Consider the following 24972-nt stretch of genomic DNA (forward strand, 5'->3'; position numbering starts at 1 on the left):
TCTAGGAGCAGGGCCGTTGCAATCTTACACCCATTACTTTGGGCTAGGGTAGAGAGGAACAGTCTGGGTCAGGAGGGAGAGAAGCCGGAGTTGTGAACTGAGCCAGAATAGGTTCCAAATACTCAGTGTGTGGCATTAATCCTATGTGCATAGTGGGGGCTCAGGTCTAGGAGTCCCAGACCAAAGAGGAGTCAAGCTGTTTAGTCCTTCTGCACCTGCCAAGTCTGCCAGGAGGCTCACTGTCTCTTGAGTCTCTGAAAACTCAACCCTGCACTAGCCAGCAGACCAGACCTGGAGTAGGAACTTGCAGAGCCCAGACTGGGAGGGCAGTGAACACCCAGAGCATCACACCACTTGGGGAACATCAAAAACATGCAGACTCAGGGCAGCTAGGTGGTGCAGTGGATAAAGCACTGGCCCTAGAGTCAGGAGGACCTGGGTTCAAATCCGGTCTCAGATACTTAATAATTACCTAGCTGTGTGGCCTTGGGCAAGCCACTTAACCACTGTTTGCCTCGCAAAATCCTAAAAACAAAAACAAAAACATGCAGACTCATGTTAGAGTTGTGAATGTAGCAGAAAGACATAAAGAACAGAAACTTGGGCTCAGCATCCTGTCAGAGGTGAGCAGAACCTAGCAATAACATTAAATCAAATGTCAGGAAGGAGACTGGAAGAATAAGCAAAAAAAGAAAGAATCTGACAAGAAAAAGCTACTGCCATAATAGGGAAGCTGAAGACTCAAAAAAGGATGTCTCTTGAAAACATTGTCAAGTGAAGCGTCAAAGGAAAAATGTGACTGAAACCTAAAAAGAAATCCTAGAAGAGCAAATAAAGAGATGAAAACTAAGTAAGAGTGATGGACAGAAGCGAGAGTTATGTAAGAAAGTTGATATAAAGTAATTAGTAGCTTGGGTAAAAGAGGTGCAAAACCGCTGAAGAAAATAACTCCTCGAAAATTAGGATTGATCAGGCAGCTAAGTGGTTCAGTAATCAGGAGGACCTTTGTTCAAATTTGACACCAGATACTTAATACATATCTAGCTGTGTGACCTTGGGCAAGCCACTTAACCACATTGCTTTGTAAAAACCAAAAAAGAGAACGAAATAAAAGAAAATTAGGATTGACTGATTAGAAATGTACTGACTTCTTGAAACATTGGAAAATAATAAAAGCCAAAAAACTGGGGAAAAACGAAGAGAAAATGAAACATTTCATATGAAGAACAACTGACCCAGAAAAAAAAGATGATGGAAAGATAGTTTCAGAATCATTGGACTATCTGAAAGCCACGAACCAAAAGCAAATTTGGATATCCTATTTTAGAAAATTAAAAAAGAAAACCTTCCAGATATCTTAGGACCAGAGGGCAGAGTAGAAGCTGAAAGAATTCACTAATCAATCACCCCCCCCCCCGAAAAGAAACCCAAGATGAAAACTCCCAGGAATATTATATATGGCCATAATCTGTAGGCCCAATAAATATGGGTTCCTATCTCCCTCTGACTCTATTCAGCAGTACAGGCAATTAGGGGGAAAAAAGGCAGACAGTGAAAGTAGTCCAAGGTTAGAGTTTGGCAAAGTGTGATCAGTGACAAAGCAAAGGGGGAAAGTATTCTAAAATAAAGATAGTGATGAGTGGAGGTGGCTTGCCAAATTGAATGGTGCCACTGTAAGGTGGGTTGACCTGGAAAACAATTGGGGACAAATAAGAAATCTCCAGAATAAATAATAAAATAGAAATTATAAAATTCAATTAAAAATTAACAAAGCTGAATCAAAGAGTCCATTGAATTAATAAATAAGTAAAACTAGGAGTTAATTCCCTAAAAGTACTGTAAGCTGAAGAGTTAACTAAGATGATTTTTTAAAGAGAAAGAGGAAAACCACATTGTTCCTATTAATAATTTACAAAGCACTTCTATCAACTGAAGAGGAAATAAGGCAAAGTATTAGATTCAATTTCAACACCAATGACTATCATCTCTGTAGTGATTTGAGGGTTATCCAAGGCTTTGCAATTGTTTCCTCGTTTTATTCTCACAACAACTATGAGAGGTAGTTGCTATTATTATCCACATTTCACAGATTCGTTTTAATCCAAAGATAATATGTATTAAAGGAAACTTAGAGGCCTTCCCAGTAAAGAGTGATGCATGCCATCATGACTGCTTACCAAACTCATGAGATAGGAATGTTATTAGCAGCAATTGTGTTTAGCAACATTTATGCTTGTTCTGTATAAATATATTTGAACCCATGAAGGCATTTTCCATAGGATGCTTGACTACAAAATCACAGAAGGGACTTTCTCTAGAGCAAAGTCTGCTCACTATCCATGTTAGCTTACATTAAAATGACCCTGAGTTCATTATAATATAATTTACTTTGTGGTTTTCCTCCCCCTTGATGGGTTTTACAGATTCTGCCTCCATGATCTTGCCTTGGACCAGGTCAACAGAGTGCTCTAGGGAGAACGAATCCCAAAATGAAAGCCCCTTGCTTGTCTTGGAGACAGTCTGTCATGTAAACCTTTAGAGATGACACCACAAAATTCTCCAATCCTCATCAAGCCTCCAAGGTAGCAATAAAAAAAGAAAAAAGAAATTAAGGGGAAAGCACAAAGAGAAACCAAAATCATTTGTTTTAGATGACATACTTAAAAAGAGTCAACTAAAAGTCAATTGATTTAATTGAAAAGCATCAGCAAAAAAAAAAGATAAAAGATACACAGGAATCATCAGCATTCCAGTATTTAACTAATAAAACCTAATAAGTCCTTCCATTAAATATAACCTTATATGAGAGGCTGGTTAGTTGGTTGGTTGACTGGTCCTTGTCCTTTATTATTGAAAAAGACCAAAATGATATCACTATGCTTGAGAGAAATTACAGTGTGTCTAGCTGTGGCTGATAAGAAAGAAAGGAAAGGAAAGGGAAGGGAAAAGGGGGAAAAAAAGAAAAGAAAAGAGGGAAAAAAAAGAAAAAATGTTTATGCCCCAGATGACCAGGAACTTGGGCTAGGGAAGGCTGAAGCTAATTCTGTTTTATGAATGAGTTCAACCTATCCATGTTCTTTTTTGTTTGTTTTGTTTCAGTTTTTGCAAGGCGATGGGGTTAAGTGGCCTGCCCAAGGCCATGCAACTAGGTAATTATTAAGTGTCTGAGGCTGGATTTGAACTCAGGTACTCCTGACACCAGGGCCAGTGCTCTAACCACTGCACCACCTACCTGCCCCATATCCTTTTACATTCATAGGTATAACTAACTATACTTTTCCCTCCATACTATTTTTTCACTTGTTTATCCCCACTTTTCTCTCTCTCTTATCCAATCCACCCTTTCCTCCTCAGTATTTTACTTCTGACCACCACTTTCTCCAGTATAGCCTCCCTTTTATTAGTCCCCCTCCCCTTCTATTAATCCCAGTCTCTTTTTATTTCCTTGTAGTATAAGATAGATTTCTATATCTAAGTGTGTATATTATTTCCCTCTTTGAGCCAAATTTTAATGAAAGCAAAGTTTAAGTTTTGCCCTCTCCCCTTCCCCATGTACAGCCCCCCCCCCCCATTATAATAGCTTTTTCTTGCCTCATTATTGTGGGATAATTTACCTCCCACTCAATTTCCCCCTTCCTTCCAGTGTAATTTTTTCTCACCCCTTTATTTTGTTATTGGGGATATCATTCCATCAATCACCTTATAATTTGCTCTGTCTACATCTACTCTTTCTAATTGCTCTAATAAAGTTAAGAGTTACAAATATTATCTTGCCATATAGAAATATAAACAGTTTAACCTTATTGAATTTCTTACATTTTCTCTTTCTTGTTTCTTTTTTACCTTTTTATGTTTCCTTTGGGTCTTATATTTGGAGGTAAAATTTTTTATTCAATTCTAGTCTTTCAATTAGAAATACTTTAAAAAGTCCTCTATTTCATTGAATGTCCAACCCCCCCCCCCAAAAAAAAGAAAGATTAGTTTCAATTTTGCTAAGTAAGTGATTCTTGCTTTTGCCTTCTGGTTTATCATATTCCAAGTTCTGCAGTTCTTTAATGTGGAAGCTGCTAAATACTGCTTAATTCTGACTATAGTTTTTGGCTTCTTGCAATATTTTCTTCTTGATCTGTGAGGTCTGGAGTTTAACTGGAGTTTAACTATCTGACTGGTGATTGAGAAATTCTTTCAGTTTTCTGTTTTACCTTCTGGTTCTAATACATTAGAGCAGCTTTCTTTGATAATTTCTTTTTTTTTATTTGTTTTTTTAGGTTTTTTCCAAGGCAAACAGGGTTAGTACCAACAATCTGCTCTCCACAGATTTTAAAGGTAAGTCCTTCCTTGTCCCTGTAATTTGTATAGGATGCACTTTTCATTCTGGATCAAGCAAGCCTTTGGAGGTGATCTTGGTGACCTTTCCTACTGTTGAACTTTCTCCCTGTTCCTAGATCTATTCTGAGGTGGTTTTTCTAGTTGTTTGGAGGGGAATTTGGAAGGTCTTCAGAGGGTTCTTTCCTCACTCTGACATCTTGGCACCGGAAGTCCCTCAGCTATAATTATTAATTGATAAGACTTATAAAATATATACTATGTCACTATATTTGTAATTTGTATTACATTTATTATAAGCTTAGCTATTATAAATTATTATTAATATTAACTATTACGATGAACTATAAAACTTTCATTACAAAAAATTACAGACCTAAAAAATTAAATTCAATGTTCATGAGCAAGTTAAGTCAATATAATAGAAATCAAATATAATCTAAATTAATTTCCTTATTCAGTGCTATACCAAATCACCCTAATAAAATTTTATGGATCTGGAAAAACAATAATAAAGTTCATTTAAAGACAGAATCTCTAGGATAATAATGATAAAAGAGGGAAAGAAGAGAAATGTGAGTATCAGATATAGCTATACTTGGTCCTGGTGAACAAATTGAGATGTTCAGTGTAACAAATGAGGTGCACAAAATAGAGAAGCAAACAAATAAATACAGGAGCCTTTTATAGAAAGACTCCTTATCCAACCAAACCTGCTGGGAAAACCAGAGAGATCAGTCACCAAGATCACCTCCAAAGACTTGCTTGATCCAAAGTGAAAAGTGCATCCTAAATAAATTACAGGGATAAGGAAGGACTTACCTGTAAAATCTGTGGAGAGCAGATTGTTGGCACTATTGATAACCTGAGTGATCATCTTAGTGACTACCAACAAGAGGCACTAATGCTGGTCCACATTGGTTGCCTGTCTCTATTGCCCTTGATGACACTGGACCTATTTCTATGACAAGATAGAAAGAATCAAACAAAGTAAAATGGATGCTTTTGATCACATAAAATTAAAAAAACTTTCCCCCTCCCAATAAATCTAATGTAGTTAAAATTGGGATGGAAAAATCTTTGCAATTTACAAGATAGGTAAATGACTCAAAATTTTGAAAATAAGAGCCGTATCTCAATCAATCAATAAATAAATACTCAAAGGATGACATTCAAGCTGTCAATTATCATATAGAAAAATGTATCAAATCTCTAAAAGTTAGACAAATGCAAATTAATACAGTACATATCTATCGGATTGGAGAAAAAGACATATGTTAGAGAGGTTGAAAGAGCATAGGTGTACTGCCTGGCTGGTAGAAATGGAAATGAATTCAGGCATTCTGGAAAACAATTTGGAGCTACACCCCTTGTCCAAACAATCTCGCTACTCCCAAAGAAGTTAAAGACTGAGGAAGAGAACCTATAAGTCAAAAAAATATTTATAGCATCTCTTTTGACAATAGACAAAAATTTAAAACTGAAGGGGCTCTTAAACCTTTTTGGGAATTTCTATACAAAGAGTGGTACGTGAATTTGACAGAATATTTTCAGGCCATAAGAAATGATGAAATGAACAGTTTCAGAGGAATCTGAAAAGAGCTTTATGAACATGCAGAGGGAAGTCAACAAAACTGGAGAATAATTTGTACAACATTAGCAACATTATAGAGAAACACAACTTTGAAAGGCATGAGAGTTGGAATCACTGTAATGATAAGTCATGAATTCTAAAGGATGAAAATAAAACATATCATTCACCTCCTACCAGAGAGAGGGAACTTATTTTCAGACATAGCTAATGTGGGAGCTGGTTTTGTTGGATGAGTGTCTGTGTATGGAGGAATTTTTTAATGGGTTTTCTTTTTCCTGATTTGTTCGGGGAGGGGGTTGGGGAGGGTGGAGGACAGTTAGTGGGAGGGATAAGTAGGCTTTCAAAAAGAACTGTTGCTTGAAAAAGAAAACTAAGAAATAAAATATTGAGAAGATATAGAGATCAGAGCTCTCTGGTGCAGGAAAAACAAAGTTTGGGATTGTAAAGCAGAGAGAGAGAGAGAGAGAGAGAGTCATCTAGATTAGAATTAGATTAAGATGTTTATTGCATGGAGGGATTCAATAGTTTGCATGTGATGCAATGTCCACATGGTCTTTGGTAGAATCCTCCATCTATCAATGTAGGCTCAATCTAAAGCTGTTGAACATACTTATCAATTATTTAGATAAAGGCATAGAATATGTTTATCATCAAAATAGATGACACTGAGCTGGAAGGAATGACCAGCACAGGGGTTGCCCATTTCAGAATCCACAAAGATCTTAGGTCAGAGCATTGACCTAATTCAAATAAGATAAAATTCCAAAGGAAATTCACTTGGGCTCAGAAATAACTTCTACAAATAGCAGATGGTGAGATGTACACAAAATGAGCCAGGGAAGATGTCAGCTGTGGGATAGGACTACCCAGAAAACTACCAGGTTTTATCATGGGTTGCCTAGCCTAGGAATAAGGAGGCCACCATTCCTTTGCCTTCTGCCTGCTCAAGCCCCACCTGCCGTATGGGGCTTATTTCTGGGCACAGAAAGTGAAGAAGGCTGTGGATGAGTTCCAAAACCTTCCCCAGAGGACTCGAGGACCCACTGAATCTAAGTCATGGAAAGGTCTATTAAAGGCTCAGTGGGTTCAGGAGGACCCATCTTCCCATGGGAGAAGATACCCCAGGAGCAGGGAGCAGGAATGCTAATGAAGCCAACTGAGTCTGACTGCATGCCGTCAGAATGGAGGATTTTCCAGAGCACTTTTCTGTTTTAAAAAAAGAGAGAAGTCAAGAAGTCTCTGCTCCCCAGGAGCTGTCATTCTAATGGGGAAAAAACAGGGAGTGATGGAGTCAGCTGATGATAAGGTCTCCTGGTCCTTTGGGTGAAACTCTAACAAGGTAGATGGCTTTTCTCTCCCAGTCTTTTCTCTAATAGCAGATTCTCTGCTCTCCTTCTTCCACTACACACACACACACACACACACACACACACACACACACACACACACACACACACTTGCATTTAATAAATTACTTTATCCAAGGATATGATTGTATCCCGTCTTCCATCTCCCACTGCAAGAAGTATGCCCTGAGGAAGGGTTGCTACAGGCCAGATCAAGTGTCTTCCACCTCCTGCTTGTTTCATCTCCCAGTTGGGATGTGGAGAATCTGCAATGCAAAGAAAAGCAACCCCACCCCTCCTTTGAGCATAGAGTGAAGTTCTCCACTAAAGGATGACCATTCTCGCACCTGATCACATCCTTCACATTCCAGTGACTCTCAACTCCTGTGGATCATTACTGAAACCCCATTGTACATCCCCTACCATCCGATTTCTCATTCCCATGCCCCTTAACTTCCCCAGACCAAAGTTCCACCCTAACTCCACCCAATCTTTCTACAGTACCCTCTGGAATGCCTGTTCCATTAACAACAAATTTCTCTCCATCTTAAATCTTTTCCTCTCCTATTCCTTCCATCCACTAACTCTCACTGATACTTGGTTCACCTCCACCCAATGACACAGCCTCTCTGACTACCCTTTCCAGTCCTAGCTGCCCCTTCACTCACCCTTTTTATCTTTTTTTTACTTAAAGATTTAATTTATTTTGAGTTTTACAATTTTCCCCCTAATCTTACTTCCCTCCCCCACCCCCACAGAAGGAAATTTGCCAGTCTTTACATTGTTTCCGTGGTATACATGGATCCAAATTGAATGTGATGAGAGAGAAATCATATCCTTAAGGAAGAAACATAAAGTATAAGAGATAGCAAGATCAGACAATAAGATATCGGGGTTTTTTCTAAATTAAAGGGAATACTTTTTAGTCTTTGTTCAAACTCCACAGTTCTTTCTCTGGATACAGATGGGATTCTCCATTGCAGACAGTCCCAAATTGTCCCTGATTGTTGCACTGATGGAATGAACACGTCCATCAAGGTTGATCATCACCCCCATGTTGCTGTTAGGATGTACAGCATTTTTCTGGTTCTGCTCATCTCACTCAGCATCAGTTCATGCAAATCCCTCCAGGCTTCCCTGAATTCTTGTCCCTCCTGGTTTCTAATAGAACAATGTGTTCTATGACATACATCTGCCACAGTTTGCTAAGCCATTCCCCAATTGAAGGACATTTGCTTGATTTCCAATTCTTTACCACCACAAACAGGGCTGCTAGGAATATTTTTATACAAGTGATGTTTTTACACCTTTTCATTATCTCTTCAGGGCATAGACCCAGTAGTGGTATTGCTGGATCAAAGGGTATGCACATTTTTGTTGCACTTTGGGCATAGTTCCAAATTACTCTCCAGAAAGGTTGGATGAGTTCACAGCTCCACCAACAATGTATTCGTGTCCCAGAGTTCCCACAACCCTTCCAAAAATGATCATTGTCCTTTCTGGTCATTTTGGCCAGTCTGAGAGGTGTGAGGTGGTACCTCAGAGAAACTTTAATTTGCATTTCTCTAATAAGAAATGATTTAGAGCAATTTTTCATATAACTATGGATTGCTTTGATCTTCTCATCTGTAAATTGCCTTTACATATCTTTTGACCATTTGTCAATTGGACAATGGCTTTTTTTTTTTAATTTGACTCGGGGGTTAGGGTTAGGGTTAGCCACCTGGGGGCGGCTAGGTGGCGCAGTGGATAAAGCACCGGCCTTGGAGTCAGGAGTACCTGGGTCCAAATCCGGTCTCAGACACTTAACAATTACCTAGCTGTGTGGCCTTGGGCAAGCCACTTAACCCCATTTGCCTGGCAAAAACCTAAAAACAAAAAATTGACTCAGTTCTCTGTATAGTTTAGAAATGAGTCTCTTGTCAGAAATACTAGTTGCAAAAATTATTTCCCAATTTACTACATTTCTTTTGATCTTCGTTACAGTGGTTTTGTCTGTGCAAAAGTTTTTTAATTTAATGTAATCAAAATCATCTAGCTTGTTTTTAGTGATGTTCCCCATCTCTTCTTTAGTCACAAACTGCTTCCCTTTCCATAGATCTGACAGGTAAACTACTCCTTGATCTTCTAGTTTCCTTATAATACTGTTTTTATGTCTAAATCCTGTATCCATTTGGATCTTATCTTGGTACCTTGAGGGTTTTGGTCTAATCTAAGTTTCTTCCATACTAAGTTTCAATTTTCCCAGCAGTTTTTATCAAAGAGAGAGTTTTTATCCCAGTAGCTGAACTCTGGGTTTATCAAACAGCAGATTGCTATAATCATTTTCTGCTATTGCACCTAGTCTATTCCAGTGGTCAACCACTCTATTTCTTAGCCAATACCAGTCAGTTTTGATGACTGATGCTTTATAATATGATTTTAGATTGGATAAGGCTAAGCCACCTTCTTTTGTACCTTTTTCCATTGAATCCCTGGAAATTCTTGACTTTTTATTTCTCCATATTAATTTACTTTTAGGGCACTAAACAGGTAGTTAGTTTGAGTAGAATTGTTATTTTTATTATGTTAGCTGGACCTATCCATGAGCAGTTGATGTTTCCCCAGTTATTTAAATCTGATTTAATTTATGTGAGAAGTGTTTTATAATTGTTTTCAAAAAGTTTCTGAGTCTGCCTTGGCAAATAGACTCCCAGGTATTTTATATTGTCTGAGATTACTTGCAATGGGATTTCTCTTTCTAGCTCTTCCTGCTATATCTTGCTAGTCATATATAGAAAAGTTGTCACTCACCCTCTTTAACTCACTAGTTGAGGCAGGAGAGGTAGAATTCACCTTGTTTCCCATTGTCACTTCCAACTTCTTCCCAATTCTGTTTTGAGGTTCAAACTGTTTACATCTAACAACAAATTAAAATTCTCCTAGTAGCTGTTATCTACAAACTTCTTTCTTATTGAGTTCTACACTGGGCTCATGTCCTTTGCTCCTGTCAGCCCCTTTACATACTTACTGATTCTCTCTCAAATACCCTAACCACTACCTCTCCATCCCTCACTTCCCATAAGCTACTCCTCTACCTTACCTCAGTCACATGCAAAAATGGTCACACTTCACTCTTGCCAACACCCACAAATTCACTACTTCTATGCTCAAAAATTCTGATATTTCCTGGTTTTCTCCCTCTCCCTTGATCTCTCAATTCTCTTCCAGGCTATCTTCTCTGCACTAGTCACTTTTTTCCTGTTCTCATCTTAATGCCTCAGTAAATCAATTCAACTCTACACTGACCTCCTCTCTTGAAACCCTAGGCCTTGAAAAAAAAAAAAAACAGCCAAGTTTCAGCCTTGGATCACTCTCACCCTTCATCACCTTCTCTCCTACACATGCTAAACAAAGATGGAGAAAATCATGCAACCATACTGGCTGGGTTCCCTACAAAAGGTATGTTATATAGACTCAGCCAGGCCCTCATTGTTGCCAGACAATCCTGTGCCTTCCTGATCAATTCACTTACCTACCTTCCACATTGGCCCTTACAAAGTTTTTTTATAACAAGACAATGGGATTAAGTGACTTACCTAAGGTCACACAACTAGGTGATTATTGAATGTCTGAGGTTGGATTTGAACTCAGGTCCTCCTGACTCCAGGGCCACTTTGCCACTTAGCTGCTCCTTCTTACAAAGTTTTTCATCCCTCCTCAAATCTCCTAGGGTTCCCCTTTCCTCATTACCTCAGCTGAAATCTTGCTTCCTATTTTACAGAAAAATAAGAAGCCATTCCCTGTGAGCATTCCTCCCCTCTTTGTCATCACCAATCACTCAATTTTCTTCTTCCCCCTTTTCCTCCTCCACTTCTGTCTCTCATTGCAGTGGGTTCACTCCTTACTTAGCAAGGCTAGTGGTTTCACCTGCTCAAGTGATTCCAGTTCATCCCATCTTTTTCTGCTGATTGATCCCTTTGTTACCCTCATTCTTTCAATCTCTTTTCAATCTCTCCCTTCCGTCTCTGCTAGTTCATCACCTAACATGTACAAACATGCTCTTTGGCTGGCCTATCTTGAAAAGCTCCCCCCAACAAATTTTGCTCTTCCATCCCCACTATCTTTGAATATCTCTTCTTCCCTTTGTGGCTAAATAACTAGAAAATGCCATATCTTGACAATTTCACCTTTTCAGCATCTCTCATGTCTCCAAAGCCCCCTCCCTTCTCTGACAACCTCTCCACTCCTAGTCCCTTCCCCCTCTCTATCCCACCACCAAATAAGCAGACCATAGTATGTAGGGGTCCAGCCTCCGAGGGGTCCTTGGAACCTGACAGGAGGGATAGAGTCGGCGAAATGAGTTGAGTCAAAAAGTGGGTAAAGGCAGGAGCAGGTTGACTGACTGTCAGCTGCTTAGATTTATTTTTAGAGTCTTAGAATCATATGAAACAAGCAAACTAAAATCATTTCCTTGGTTACAAAAGTGTACAATTTTCATCATTAATCACATAGTTCATATGGTTACAAGTTTGATCATGTAGTGGTTACAAGTGTGATTATGAATCATGTAGTTAATTTTCTTGTCCCTGCTCAGACCGTGATGACCCCAACCTGCCTGTTGCCTAGTTTGTTGCTGCATAGTAAAGCTATTAATTAAACAGAACTTTCCTTAGAATAATCTTTGATATAATTTGTTTAATGGAATGCTTCTATGTTTTTGTACCGCACATGTAATGTTTTCGATATGCTCCCTTGACAACCTATAGTGACAGTAGTTATGTTCGTCCACCTGTCCGTTGACTCCTTCAATAATTAATTTTCCTTTCAGCCCTTGTTGGTAGATGCTATGGTTTCTATGACTTTTTATTCTGTCCCAATAAACTAAGGCTGTTAGAGTTCACATATCGGTTACCTATACTAACTATTCTCTCACCATCTTTATCATATATTCCTGTGTATGATAAGGGGGGCAAAACTGTTAATTTCCCTGGAATTCTATCTGACCCATCTTGTATCTGGTTTCCCTGTATATATTCTGACATCTCCCTGGAACTCCCAGTGCTGTGTCTTCCAAAGATTTCATAATGCTGAAGCCTTTTGTATGTCTCAGGGAGAGGCAGTCCTGTTAAATTTGGACAGAGTTCACAATCTGTTTTATTCAAGGAATTTCTCTGAAATCCTTCTTTTATAGTCATTCCACTATTAGGATGAGTAAGTATTGCAATCAATAATAGACCTATAAATATGGGTATGCATGGAATCCCTATATATACTGAAAAAGGAAATGTTGTTCCATCAGGCAGTGTGACTGCTCTGAGTCTTCTTGCCTCGACTGTGTCAAACAGCTTAGAGACCCTGGCTCCCAACAATAGTAGTCACCTCATTCCTGGACTATGGCAATAGCTGCTAGTGGGTCTGTCTACCTCAAGTCTCTCCCAACTCCACTCAATCCTCTACTCAGACACTGATGATTTTCCTAAAATAAAACTTCACCTTTGTCATTGCCTGCTCAACAAATTCTCCTGGCTCCTACTGGCTTGAAGAACAAAAGCAAAATGCTTCATCATTTGGCTGCCTTTTACCTTTGCAGCCTTCTCTTTTGATTCAGTGACCTGGTCCACAGGCTGTTCCAGGAACAAACAAGAACCTCTAGCACTCCACTCTGGACATTCTCTCTGGTTGTCCCTCATGCTGCAATTCTCTCTCTCTCTCTCTCTCTCTCTCTCTCTCTCTCTCTCTCTCTCTCTCTCTCTCTCTCCTTTTCTCTGACTACTGACCTCTCTGTCTTCAAGATCCACTAATATTCCAACTTCTAAAGGAAATTCTCTCTTCCCAACCCCTTTTCATTCCAATGCCTTCCTGCTGTTCAGATTCATCTCATTATCCTGAGGATAGCTGGCTTTTCCTCCATCTTGTCTCCCCCATTCGGTGATGAGTTCTTTGGAGGCAGAAACTGTCTTTGCCTCTTTTTGTATCCCCCAGAGGCTTAGCACAGTGCCTGTCCCATAATAGATATTTGACACAAGTGGATTGATTATTTTGAAATGGTTCTCCTTCGCTGCTTCCAGGTTCCCTGGAGCTGGGAGTTCCTACAGGGATGGTAGCCCAGCTCCTCTTCCACTAGGGTTAAGCATATGATCATGTGAGCCTCACAGCAATCCTTAGAGGTGGGTATTTTTATTACCCTTATTCTCCAGATTTGTAAACTGAAACTCAAAAAGGAGAAATGACTTTCACAGTTCACACAGAGTGAATGGGTGACTTTCCCTCCACTGGTATCTCCTTTCCCATGCAGTGATGTTGGCCAGTGAAGGACCATAATCAGAATCAAGGACCTCCTCATGCTCTCTGCTGTGCTGTGGTCCCTCCACAAGATCTTTTGCTTCCATACCCTCCTATCACCCCTCCCCCCACCCTACACACATCCCATTGAATTGAGGAATCCTATCAGAAGGGTAACTGGCCAGGGACTTGGGTCAGTGCTGATGGGTGGCTGGGCCTGACCTCCCCTGTGGGCAGCCAGGGGGCAGGGGTGGGAGCCCAAGTGCCAGAAGTCCCCATCCCCCTCAGGGACTAACTAGTTGGGCCCTCCTCAGGTCAGTCTTAGAGATAGGACCGCATGCCTCTGAGCTCCTGGGGAACAGCCTGTGGCTGAGTCTGGCAGGAGTGGGGACATTTCTGACGCCGGAGTCCCAAAGTGGGACTCCCTTTTTTCCACTTCTGCCAGAACTGGACCGGCTCCTTCTCAGACTCTTCTGGTTCTAGATGCAGCGGCCCCATGGGAGGGGGGCAGGAAAAGGCGAGGTATTGAAAAATCAAGTTGTTTATTGAATGCAGAGCAGTGTGGGAGGGCGGAGGCCCCTCCCAGCAGGAAGAGGAGCCACAGGACATGGGGAGGGGGAAGGGGGGAGTGGAGCAGGTGGAGTGGCGGGGGTGGGGGAATGGGGAGAAGAGTAGAGCGTGGTAAGTCAATCGCCTGAAAATATCCCGGGGAAGTTGTAGTCCTCGTGGTGGCTCGTTGCCACTTTCCCAACTAAGATGATGCCCGTGGCCATGAGGATGATGAGCACGAGGACCAGGAGAAGAGAAAAGGTCAGGGCGCAGATGTTGAGACACTTGGCCGTGGACCCGTAGCTCCGGGCCGCGTGCAGATCCCCCACCACTTTCCGGTCCCTGGCCTGCGAAGGAGACAGAGAAGAGAGCCGGGGTGAGAGGGGAGGGGGATTCACGACCCGCACACACTCACACCCCCCCCCCCCCCCAACGCCCATACCCACCTTGACCGAAAAGACCAGCGCCATAAAACCCAGGCAGCAAAAGTTCATGTACAGCGTGTTGAACACGGACCAGGTAAAGAAATCCTTGGGGGGGTCCTCGTAGGAGGGGACGCTGATGATGGTGGAGGCCGGACCCTGGCCGGGGGTCTGCAGCTTTTGCTCTTCGGAGAGTCCTTCATAGTTGTGCGGAGGAAAAGCGGGGTTGATCTGCCCCATGGGAACTACCTGATGGGTGCTCATGGCGCTGGGAGGTTGGCCCCCGGGAAGCCTGGCGTTCAGGGAGCCTGTCGGGTAGGGAGCTGAATATACTGAGCTCGAAGCTGCAGGAGTTGTGGAAACAGCCTGAAAAAAGAGAATTGGGTAGGAGGAGCCCCAGAGGGGCTGGGCCACAGCTAATAATCTGTGCCAAGTTTCATTTTCCTGGGACTGCAAAGATTTGAGAAGCATGAACTTGGCAGCTAAAGCTGTCCAGGGATCTAAACTGGACTCTGCTCGATCTCCATCACTGTGTGGGGACCTGGGAGAATAGGACATGGAGTCATTTCCCCCCATCCTAAGCCCAGGCTGGCAAGGGAGCTTGACCAAGACTCTATTCTCCACCTCCCATGGGTGGCTCTGCTAGACTGAGCTTCTGTTCCTTCAGACCCCACAGATATTCAATACCCTTCAACTTGCTGTCTTCTACAGGGTTTTCACTTTCTTGTTTCCCTAAGGCAAAGTTCCTTAATCTAGTCTTCTTTTATTATTTCATCTGCCTTGGGGTCCTGTCTCCTCAGTGACTTCTGGTCCCTCCCAACCCTGGCAACACTCTCCTTCCCTTGTACCCTTGGGCCCTTGACCTGTCCAAGATCACAACTTGATGACCCCCACCAACTCAAGGGATCCCCCAAGCCTCTAACCTGGGTCCTCTTCTCCTTTGCCTTTATATTCTCTCATTTGGATTCAATTCCCATCTCTATGCACATCTAACTGTGCAGAAGGAAAACCTCTCTGTTGACCTCCAGTCCCACCCCACCCACTCCCTCTTGGATGCGTGGAACTGGATGTCCTGCAGACATTTCAGGCTGAACATATCCAAGTCAGAACTCACTGAGTTTCCCCCCAAGTTCTCCCCTCTCCCATTATGATGATGTCCCAATCCCCCAAGTTTCTAATTCTGTTACCCAGGCTTGTCATTTCTGCCTCCTGTACACTTTCTCTGTCCCTTTCCAACCAATTGACGACTCTTTGGGTGCAGACTCTCATCACCTGGGAGGTCTATCTCCACTTGATCCTCCATTCAGCCTCCAAAGTGATTTCCTAATGGTCAGCTCTGACCCTGTCACCCTGCTGTTCAGTGGCACCAGTGGCTCTCCATAGCTCCCAGGATGGATCAAATGTAAAATGATCTGTATGGCATAAAACCTATCCTGGCTCCTCCTACCTTTCCAACCTTCTTCCACCTTACTCATTTGAGTCAGTGACCCTGGCCACGTGGCTGTTCTAGGAACAAGAGCCTCCATCTCTCCACTCTGGACATTCTCTCTGGGTATCCTTCATGCTACAGTCAATGCTCCTTCTCCTTTTCTCTGACTACTGACCTGACTTCAAGCTCCACAAGCATTCCAACTTCTAAAGAAAGTTCCCTTTTCCCAAACCCTTTCCCTTCCAGTACCTTTCCCTGTTCAGGATCTCCTAGTTATAGTGGGGATAGCTGACTTGGTCTCCATGTTGTCTCCCCCATTTAATGGTGAGCTCTTTGGGGGCAGAAACTGTCTCTTGCCTCTTTTTTGTATCCCCCAGGGCTTAGCATAGTGTCTGGCCCATAGAAGGCATTTCACACTATTAATCATAACTTTCTTAGACTAAAAATGAAATAACAATTTAATTTTATAAAATGAAGTATTGTTCTCTCAGATCTTACCAATAACTCATGAGTGGATGGCATCCTTACAAATGCCAATAGAATTAAATGAATAACCAATATTTATAAAAATTAAACAAAGAATCGTAAAATTGCTGGCGGCCAACCAATCAGGTTACACATTTGTGCATAAAGGTGTCATTGATTACTTTATGATTCTCTAGCCCATCCATAAGGTCTGTTCCATAAGGTCAGAACTGTCAAAGACCCAATTAAGCCACAAGACTACTGCCTCTTCTGACTTGATATTTTATGTTGTATTAGATATGATATAGACATATAAAACATTGGAGTTCCTCCCTTTCTAAGACATCATAAGAATTTATTCAGTCTCCTAACTAGATAAGCAGAGCCTTCAAAGGCTGGTCTCTTTAATTGCTTTTTTACACAGTGGCAGAGAAGTTAAATTAGGGGGACTCAGCTATTTTACACAGCCAGAACTTGTCTTCAGATTTAGAACACCAGAGAGAGAGAACTTGTGGAGGTCAGAGGCCAACATAAGAAATTTACAAACTTCAGAGGCTGAGTGAATTAGAGGCTAGATCAGAAACAGTAATTCCAGATTAAGGAATATCAAACAAAATAGGGTGGTTGTTTTGAAATGGCTCTCCTGTTGCTGCTCCCTCTCCCAGGTTTCCTGGAGGTAGGGGTTCCTGTAGGGATGGTGGTCCAATTACTTCTCCACTAGGGCTTAGCACAGGATCATATGAACCTCACAGCACTCCTGAGAGGTAGGCGCTTTTTATGATCCTTATTCTCCAAATGGATAAACTGAAGCTCAAGGAGGAAGATGGAATTGAAGCAACTCAAAGGACACCTGTAAACTTAGAGGAAGCACCCCATGTGTTCACATAGGCTCCTTGTGCCCGACCTGCGATGAAGCCTTCCCAACTTGTATCGATCAGATCAGCCGTAGTGAGACACACTGTAACTTGTCTCTAACAAAGTGACTTCCTTTTGATCTCCCTCCATAACCAAGAACCAAACTGAAGCTCAAAAAGGGAAAGTGACTTGCCCACTGTGAATCAGTGACTTCTGCTTTCACTCCATTTCCTTTTCCACGCAGAAGGACCAGGACGGTTCACCCACATTGCTATGCTCTGGTCCCTCCACAAGATCTTTTTCCCTCCATACACTCCTATCACACACACCACCCCCCCTTTCCTACACACATTCCTATAAGAACAGACAGGGACTTGAGTCAGTGCTGATGGGTGGCTCTGCCTGACCTCCCCTGTGGGAGTGTGGGGGGGGGGGGGACGACCCAGGGGCCAGAATTTCCCTTCCCCTTCAGAGACTAACTAGTTGGTCTTTCCTCAGGTCCGTCCCATAGAGTTTGCACTGCATACCGCTGAGCTGGGGAGCAGCCCCAGGGTGCCCAAGGGCAGAACTCTGGTTCCATACGCACTGTTGCTCTTTCTGGAGGGGCACCCTTTAAGCTGAGACTTTAGAGAAGAGGCTTCCTGTTCCCCCAGGGCTTGGCGCAGATGGGTCTACATTTCGGATTCTAGGATTGGTAGCGGAAGGAACCAGAGAGGGATTCGGTTGGCGACTGGCAGGAGAAGGGAGGTTCCCGACCCCGAGGTCCGCGCTGGGACTCCCTCTCCTCTGCCTCCAGGGCTACTGGCTCGGCCCGTCCTCGGATCCTTCTGGTTCTAGATGCAGAGAACCCAGTGGGGGGGGGGGAGCAGAAAAAGGAGAGGCATCGAAAAATCAAGTCGTTTATTGAATACAGAGCAGTGTGGGAAGGCGGAGGCCCCTCCCAGAAGCAAGAGGAGCCACAGGATTGGGGGGGGGGGGAATGGGGAGGGGGGGTTGTGGTGGGAAGACCAGGGCTGTGGTGAATCAATTCCCTGAAAATATACCGGGCAAGTCCGAGGTCCTGTGCCGGCTCATTATCTTCTGCCTAAGATGATGCCTGTGGCCGTGAGGATGATGAGCACGAGGACCAGGAGAAGAGAAAAGGTCAGGGCGCAGATGTTGAGACACTTGGCCGTGGACCCGTAGCTCCGGGCCGCGTGCAGATCCCCCACCACTTTCCGGTCCCTGGCCTGCGGAGGAGACAGAGAAGAGAGCCGGGGTGAGAGGGGAGGGGGATTCACGACCCGCACACACTCACACCCCCCCCCCCAACGCCCATACCCACCTTGACCGAAAAGACCAGCGCCATAAAACCCAGGCAGCAAAAGTTCATGTACAGCGTGTTGAACACGGACCAGGCAAAGAAATCCTTGGGGGGGTCCTCGTAGGAGGGGACGCTGATGATGGTGGAGGCCGGACCCTGGCCGGGGGTCCGCATGTTTTGTTCCTCGGAGAGTCCCTCATAGTTGTGGGGAGGAAAAACGGGATTGTTTAGTCCCAGGGGGACTCTCTGGTTGGTGTTCATGGTTCCCGAAGGTTGACCCGCAAGAAACCTGCCCCGGAAGGAGCCTGGAACGAGAGGAGCCTGGAGCTCGGGGCACCGACCAACACTGAACCAGAAGCTACAGAGGCTATTAAAGGCTGTCGCAAAGAGACAATTGGGTAGGAGGAGGCCCAGGTTTACTGGGTTTTATCTCCTCCCCTCAATGATTCTGTACCAACTTTCGATTCTTCAAGACTACAAAGACTGTAGAGAACAGAAACTTTGTGAAACTGAGGCGGGAGCTGAAGCTCTCTGCTTTGGTCTAAGCTGCAGGCTTGGCTAGACCCCGAGGACCTGGGGCAGGGGTCACAGAATGAGTCCCCAAGGAGCTTGGCAAAGCATCCACTAGCCCAAAGGAAGCTTCTCCACCTCCCATCAGATAGGTCTCTAGTTTGAGCTGCTTCTGTCCATTCAAATATCAGCACCACTTCCTCAGTGACACAAAAAGATGCATAGCTAGATGGCACAGGGTGTAGAAGGCTGACAGACCCTGAAGTCAGGAGGGTCTGAGTTCAAATGTGATCTCAGACACTTACTAGCATTGTGACTTTATCCTGATTGCCTTGTATCCCAGACTATTTCCAGTCATCCTGCTTCATATCTGCATACAGATGACCCTAGGGAAGAAAGTGAGGCTTTTACAGCACTCAAATCTGCGTCATGTGCATTGCATGACATCACCTCCCTGACTTAGATATCTTCTTCGAAACAACATCACTATCACAACTTTACTTCTACAAAGTTCCTTAATCTAGTCTCCTTTTCTCATTCCATCAGCCTTGAGGCCCTGTCTCCTCTGGTCCCTCCCAACCCTGGCAATACTTTCCTCTCCTTGTCCTGTCTGAGATCACATCTTGATGATCCCCACCAACTGTGGGTGCCCCCCAAGCCTCTCACCTGGACCCTCTTCTTTACTCTTCTACATTCTCACTTGGATTCAAGTCCCATCTCTGCACATCTAACTATCCTGAATGAAAACCTCTCTGTTGACCTCCAGTCCCACTCCACCAGCTCCCTCTTGGACATGTGGAACTGGATAGCCTGCTGACATTTGAAGCTCCAAACAGAACTCATCTGGCTTCCCCTCAAGTTCTCCCCTCTCCCATTGTGATGATGTCCCAGTCCCCCAACACCACAATCTATAGTCCATTCTCCAACTCTAATACTACTACTACCCATATCCATTCTGTCATTTCTACCTTCATAGCACCCTCTCTAAATCCCTTTCCTACCCATTGGCCACTCTTCTGGTGCAGACCCTCATCACCTGAAACCTGGGAGAGTTGGAGGGTCTGCCTGCTGCCTCAAAAGTTATTTCTTAAAGGTCAAGTCTGACCCTGGCACCTTGCTGTTCAATGGCACCAATGCTTCCCCAATAGCCCTCAGGATGGATCAAATGTCGAATGCTCTGTATGGCATAAAACCTCCTACCCTGGCTCCTCCTAGCTTTCCAACCTTCTTACACCTTACTCTTTTGAGTCAGTGAGCCTGGCCCCCTGACTGTTCTAGGAACAAGAACCTCCATCTCTCCACTCTGGACATTCCCTCTAGGTATCCTTCATGCTACAATCAATGCTCTCTCTCCTTTTCTCTGACTACTGACCTCTCTGACTTCAAACTCCACTAATATTCCAACTTCTACAGCAAGTTCTCTTTTGCCAACCCCTCTTCATTCCAGTGCCTTCCCTCTATTCAGGATCTCCTAGTGATCCTGGGAAGAGATGCCTTGGTCTCCATGTAGTCTCCCCCCATTCAGTGGTGAGCTCTTTGGGGGGCAGAAACTGTCTTTTGCCTCTTTTTGTAACCCCCAGGGCTTAGCACAATGCCTATCCCATAGAAGGCATTTCACACAGGTGAACGACTGTTTTGAAATGGCTCTCCCTTTGTTGCTCCCTCTCCCAGGTTCCCTGGAACAGGGAGTTCCTGCAGCGATGTTGGCCCAGTTACTTCTCCACTAGAGTTTGCCATGTGATCATGTGAGCCTCATAGCAATCCTGAAAGGTAGTGCTTTTATTACCCTGATTCTCCAAATGGGTAAACTGAAGCTCAATAAGGGCAAGTGATTCCCCAATGAATGAGAATCCATGACTTCCCCTTCACCCTATCTCCTTTCCCATGTAGAAGGACCACAATCACAGTCAAGGACTACTTCATCCTCTCTGCTCTGCTCCATCTACAAGGATCTTTTCAGTCCATACCCTCCTCACACCCCCCACTCTCACACACATCCCATTGACCTGATAAATCTTATCAGACCAGATTGCCCCTCAAGGGAGTTGGCCAGGGACCCAGGTCACAGTGCCAGATGGCTTCTTGCTTGACCTCACCTGTGGGAGTCCAGGGAGCAGGGATGAGAGCTCAGGTGCCAGAATTCCCCATCCCCATCAGGGACTAACCAGTTGGTCCTTTCTCAGTTCAGGCCTATGGAGATAGGACATGCCTCTGAGCTCCTGAGGACCGGCCCCAGGGTCCCGATGGGCAGCAGTCTGGCTCCACACTCAGTGTTGCACTTTCCAGAGGGGCCGCTCCTAAACTGAGGCTTTGGAGAAAGGGCTTCCAGCCCCCCCCACCAGGGCATATGGTTTCTGCAGTCCCGATTCTAGGATGGGGTAGAGGGAACCAGAGAGGAATTAGGTCTGCGCTGAGCCTGGCAGGAGAGGGGAGATTCCCCACCCCAAGTCCCAAGCTGGGACGCCCTCTCCTCCAGCTCCAGCCCCTGCTAGACGGGCCCCTCCTCGGATTCTTCTGGTTCTAGGTGTAGGGAACCCGATGGGAGGGGGAACAGAAAAAAGGAGAGGCATCGAAAAATCAAGTCGTTTATTGAATACCGAGCAGTGTGGGAGGGCGGAGGCCCCTCCCAGCAGGAAGAGAAGCCACAGGATGGGGGGGGGGGACGACACGGAGATAAGTGGGGTCAGCCGAGAAGCAGAACTGTTGGATGTGAATTGCCTGAAAATGCTTTGGGAAAGACCGAGTTCCTGAGCCGGTTCCTTAGGGCCTGCGTAAGCCTATGAACTGGACGATGAGGAGAGGGACGAGCAGCAGGAGAGTCAAGGTCAGGGCGCAGATGTTGAGACACTTGGCCGTGGACCCGTAGCTCCGGGCCGCGTGCAGATCCCCCACCACTTTCCGGTCCCTGGCCTGCGAAGGAGACAGAGAAGAGAGCCGGGGTGAGAGGGGAGGGGGATTCACGACCCGCACACACTCACACCCCCCCCCCCCCAACGCCCATACCCACCTTGACCGAAAAGACCAGCGCCATAAAACCCAGGCAGCAAAAGTTCATGTACAGCGTGTTGAACACGGACCAGGCAAAGAAATCCTTGGGGGGGTCCTCGTAGGAGGGGACGCTGATGATGGTGGAGGCCGGACCCTGGCCGGGGGTCTGCAGCTTTTGCTCCTCGGAGAGTCCCTCATTATTGTGGGGCGGAAAAGTGGAGTTGATTTGCTCCATGGAGACTTTCTGGTGGCTATTCATGGTTCCAGAAGGCTAGAACGCGGGATTCCCCGAAGCGGTGGGAGCCTAGAACACTGGGAGCCTGAGGAACCTGGAACAAGGGGGGCCTGGAACTCAGGGTTACAGAATCAGTCACCATCCAATATTGAACTGGAAGCTATAGGAGCTATTAAAGTCTGTCAGAAAGAGACAATCGGGTGGGAGGAGCCCCAAAATGACTGGGTCACATGTCCTCCCCTCACTCATAGTGATTCTGTACCAACTTTCATTTACTCAAAGAGATTGTAGAAAAATAGTAATCTTGTAAAACTGAGGCTGAAGCTGAAGCTCTCTGCTTTGGTCTAAGCTGCAGGCTTGGCTAGATCTCCATTCCTCTCTGGGGACCTGGGGAAGGAGGCATAGAGTGAGTCCCCAAGGAGCTTGGCAAAGCATCCACTAGCCCAAAGGGAGCTTCTCCACCTCCCATCAGATAGGTCTCTAGTTTGAGCTGCTTCTGTCCATTCAAATATCAGCACCACTTCCTCAGTGACACAAAAAGATGCATAGCTAGATGGCACAGGGTGTAGAAGGCTGACAGACCCTGAAGTCAGGAGGGTCTGAGTTCAAATGTGATCTCAGACACTTACTAGCATTGTGACTTTATCCTGATTGCCTTGTATCCCAGACAATTTCCAGTCATCCTGCTTTATATCTAGCTCTGCACACAGATGACCCTAGGGAAGAAAGTGAGGCTTTACAGCACTCAAATTCCCTTCATGTGCATTGCATGACATCACCTCCCTGACTTAGATATCTTCGAAACAACATCATTACCACCCAAAAGGGTTTCATTTCCTTTTGCCCTAACCACAGTTTCTTAATCTTATCTTCCTTTATCATTCCATCTGCCTTGGGGCCCTGTCTCCTGCGTGGCTTCTGGTCCCTCTCAATCCTGGCTAGACGCCCCTCCACTTGTACCCTTGTGCTGTCCAAGATCACACCTTGATGACCCCCATTAACTGTGGGTGTCCCCTAAGCTTCCTACCTGGGTTCTCTTCTCCTTTGCCTTTATATTCTCACTTGGATTCAGTTTCCATTTCTAGGCATATCTAACTATCCAGAATGAAAAACTCTCGTTTGTTATTTTTGGTTTTTTTTTTTTTTATTAAGCAATGGGGGTTAAGTGACTTGCCCAAGGTCATACAGCTAGGTGATTATTAAGTATCTGAGGTCACATTCAAACTCAGATCCTCCTGATTCCGGGGCCTGTACTCTATTCACTGTGGAAATAAACTCTCTTTTGACTTCTAGTCCCACCCTATCAGCTTTCTCTTGGACATAAGGAACTGAACAACCTGCTGATCCTGATTGTGGTCTTTCACTGGCCTACACTACAGACTTCATCTGGCTTCCCCTTGAGTTCTCTTCTCTCTCATTATGATGATGTCCCAGTCCCTCAAGTTCAAACTCTATAGACCATCCTCCAACTCTCCCACTACTACGTAGACATATCCTTTCTGTTGCCCAGCCTTGTCATTTCTGCCTTCACTACACCCTCTCTAAATCCTCTTCCTACCCATTGGCCACTCTTCTGGTGCAGACCCTTATCACCTGGAACCTGGGAGAGGTAGGGTGTCTGCCTGTCTCCACTTGACCCTCCATTCAACCTCCAAAGTGATTTCCTAATGGTCAGGTCTGACCTCATCACTCCTGTTGTTCAGTGGCTCCAGTGGCTCCCCATAGCCCCCAGGACGGATCAGATGTAAAATATTCTGTAGGGCATAAAGCCTCCTACCCTGGCTTCTCCTACCTTTCCAGGCTTCTCCGACCCTACTCTTTTGATTCAGTGAGCCTGGCCCCCTGGCTGTTGCAGGAACAGGAACTTCTATCTCTCCACTCTGAACATTCTCTCTGGCTGCCCCACCATGCTGCAAAGCTCTCTCTCCTTTTCTCTGACTACTGACCTCTCTGACTTCAAGCTCCACTAATATTCCAACTTCTAAAGGAAGTTCTCTTTCCAACACCTCTTCATTCCAGTGCCTTCCCTCTATTCAGGATCTCCTAGTGATCCTGGGAAGAGCTGACTTGGTCTCCATGTTGTCTCTCCCATTCAGTGGTGAGCTCTTTGGGGGCAGAAACTGTCTTTTGCCTCTTTTTGTATCCCCCAGGGCTTAGCACAATGCCTATCCCATAGAAGGCATTTCACAAAGGTGGATTGATTGCTATGAAATTGTCCTCCTGTTGCTACTCCCTCTCCCAGGTTCCCTGGAACAGGGAGTTCCTGCAGGGATGGTGGCCCAGCTGCTTCTTCTCTAGGGTTTAGCAAAGGATTATGATCATAGCAATCCTCAGAGATAGGTGTTTTTATGACCCTTACTCTCCAGATGTGTAAACTGAAGTTCAATAAGGGAAAGTGACACTTCAGTGAGTGTCAGTGGATAGTTAACCATTCACTCTATCTCCTTTCCCATGCTGTAGTGTAGGCCAGTGAAAGACCACAATCAGGATCAAGGATTACCTCATCCTCCTTGCTATGTTCTGGTCTGTTACCCATAATTTTCTTAGGCTTAAAATGGAATAATAATACTAATAATGATAATAATAAATTTGTTTTATAAATGAGATTTATATATAATATCAACCTTCTTACAGAGTTTTGGGGACATTTATGCCAAGGAGACAATGAAATAAAGGAATTTTGGTG

At 44.4% G+C, this 24972-nt stretch overlaps 3 protein-coding genes across 3 annotated transcripts; all 3 read right to left on the reverse strand.

Moving 5' to 3' along the window:
- Nucleotides 1-11626: 11626 nt before the first annotated feature.
- LOC141518548 (uncharacterized) lies at nucleotides 11627-15236 on the reverse strand. The gene is made up of 2 exons (XM_074230668.1): nucleotides 14526-15236; nucleotides 11627-14426 (listed from the first exon to the last, which is right to left on the reverse strand). The coding sequence occupies exons 1-2, from the start codon at nucleotides 15075-15077 to the stop codon at nucleotides 14217-14219; spliced, it is 762 nt and encodes a 253-aa protein (XP_074086769.1). The 5' UTR covers nucleotides 15078-15236; the 3' UTR covers nucleotides 11627-14216.
- A 2892-nt stretch (nucleotides 15237-18128) lies between these two features.
- On the reverse strand, nucleotides 18129-21115 carry LOC141518549 (dispanin subfamily A member 2b-like). The gene is made up of 3 exons (XM_074230669.1): nucleotides 19369-21115; nucleotides 18575-18858; nucleotides 18129-18479 (listed from the first exon to the last, which is right to left on the reverse strand). Exons 2-3 carry the CDS (start codon nucleotides 18812-18814, stop codon nucleotides 18324-18326), a joined length of 396 nt encoding a protein of 131 aa, XP_074086770.1. The 5' UTR covers nucleotides 18815-18858; nucleotides 19369-21115; the 3' UTR covers nucleotides 18129-18323.
- Nucleotides 18847-22492, reverse strand: LOC141518550 (interferon-induced transmembrane protein 1-like). The gene is made up of 3 exons (XM_074230670.1): nucleotides 22071-22492; nucleotides 21160-21973; nucleotides 18847-18930 (listed from the first exon to the last, which is right to left on the reverse strand). Exons 1-2 carry the CDS (start codon nucleotides 22308-22310, stop codon nucleotides 21824-21826), a joined length of 390 nt encoding a protein of 129 aa, XP_074086771.1. The 5' UTR covers nucleotides 22311-22492; the 3' UTR covers nucleotides 18847-18930; nucleotides 21160-21823.
- Between the last annotated feature and the right edge of the window lie 2480 nt (nucleotides 22493-24972).

Source organism: Macrotis lagotis, chromosome 3 (genome assembly GCF_037893015.1).
Source record: "Macrotis lagotis isolate mMagLag1 chromosome 3, bilby.v1.9.chrom.fasta, whole genome shotgun sequence".
Taxonomy (NCBI): domain Eukaryota; kingdom Metazoa; phylum Chordata; class Mammalia; order Peramelemorphia; family Peramelidae; genus Macrotis; species Macrotis lagotis.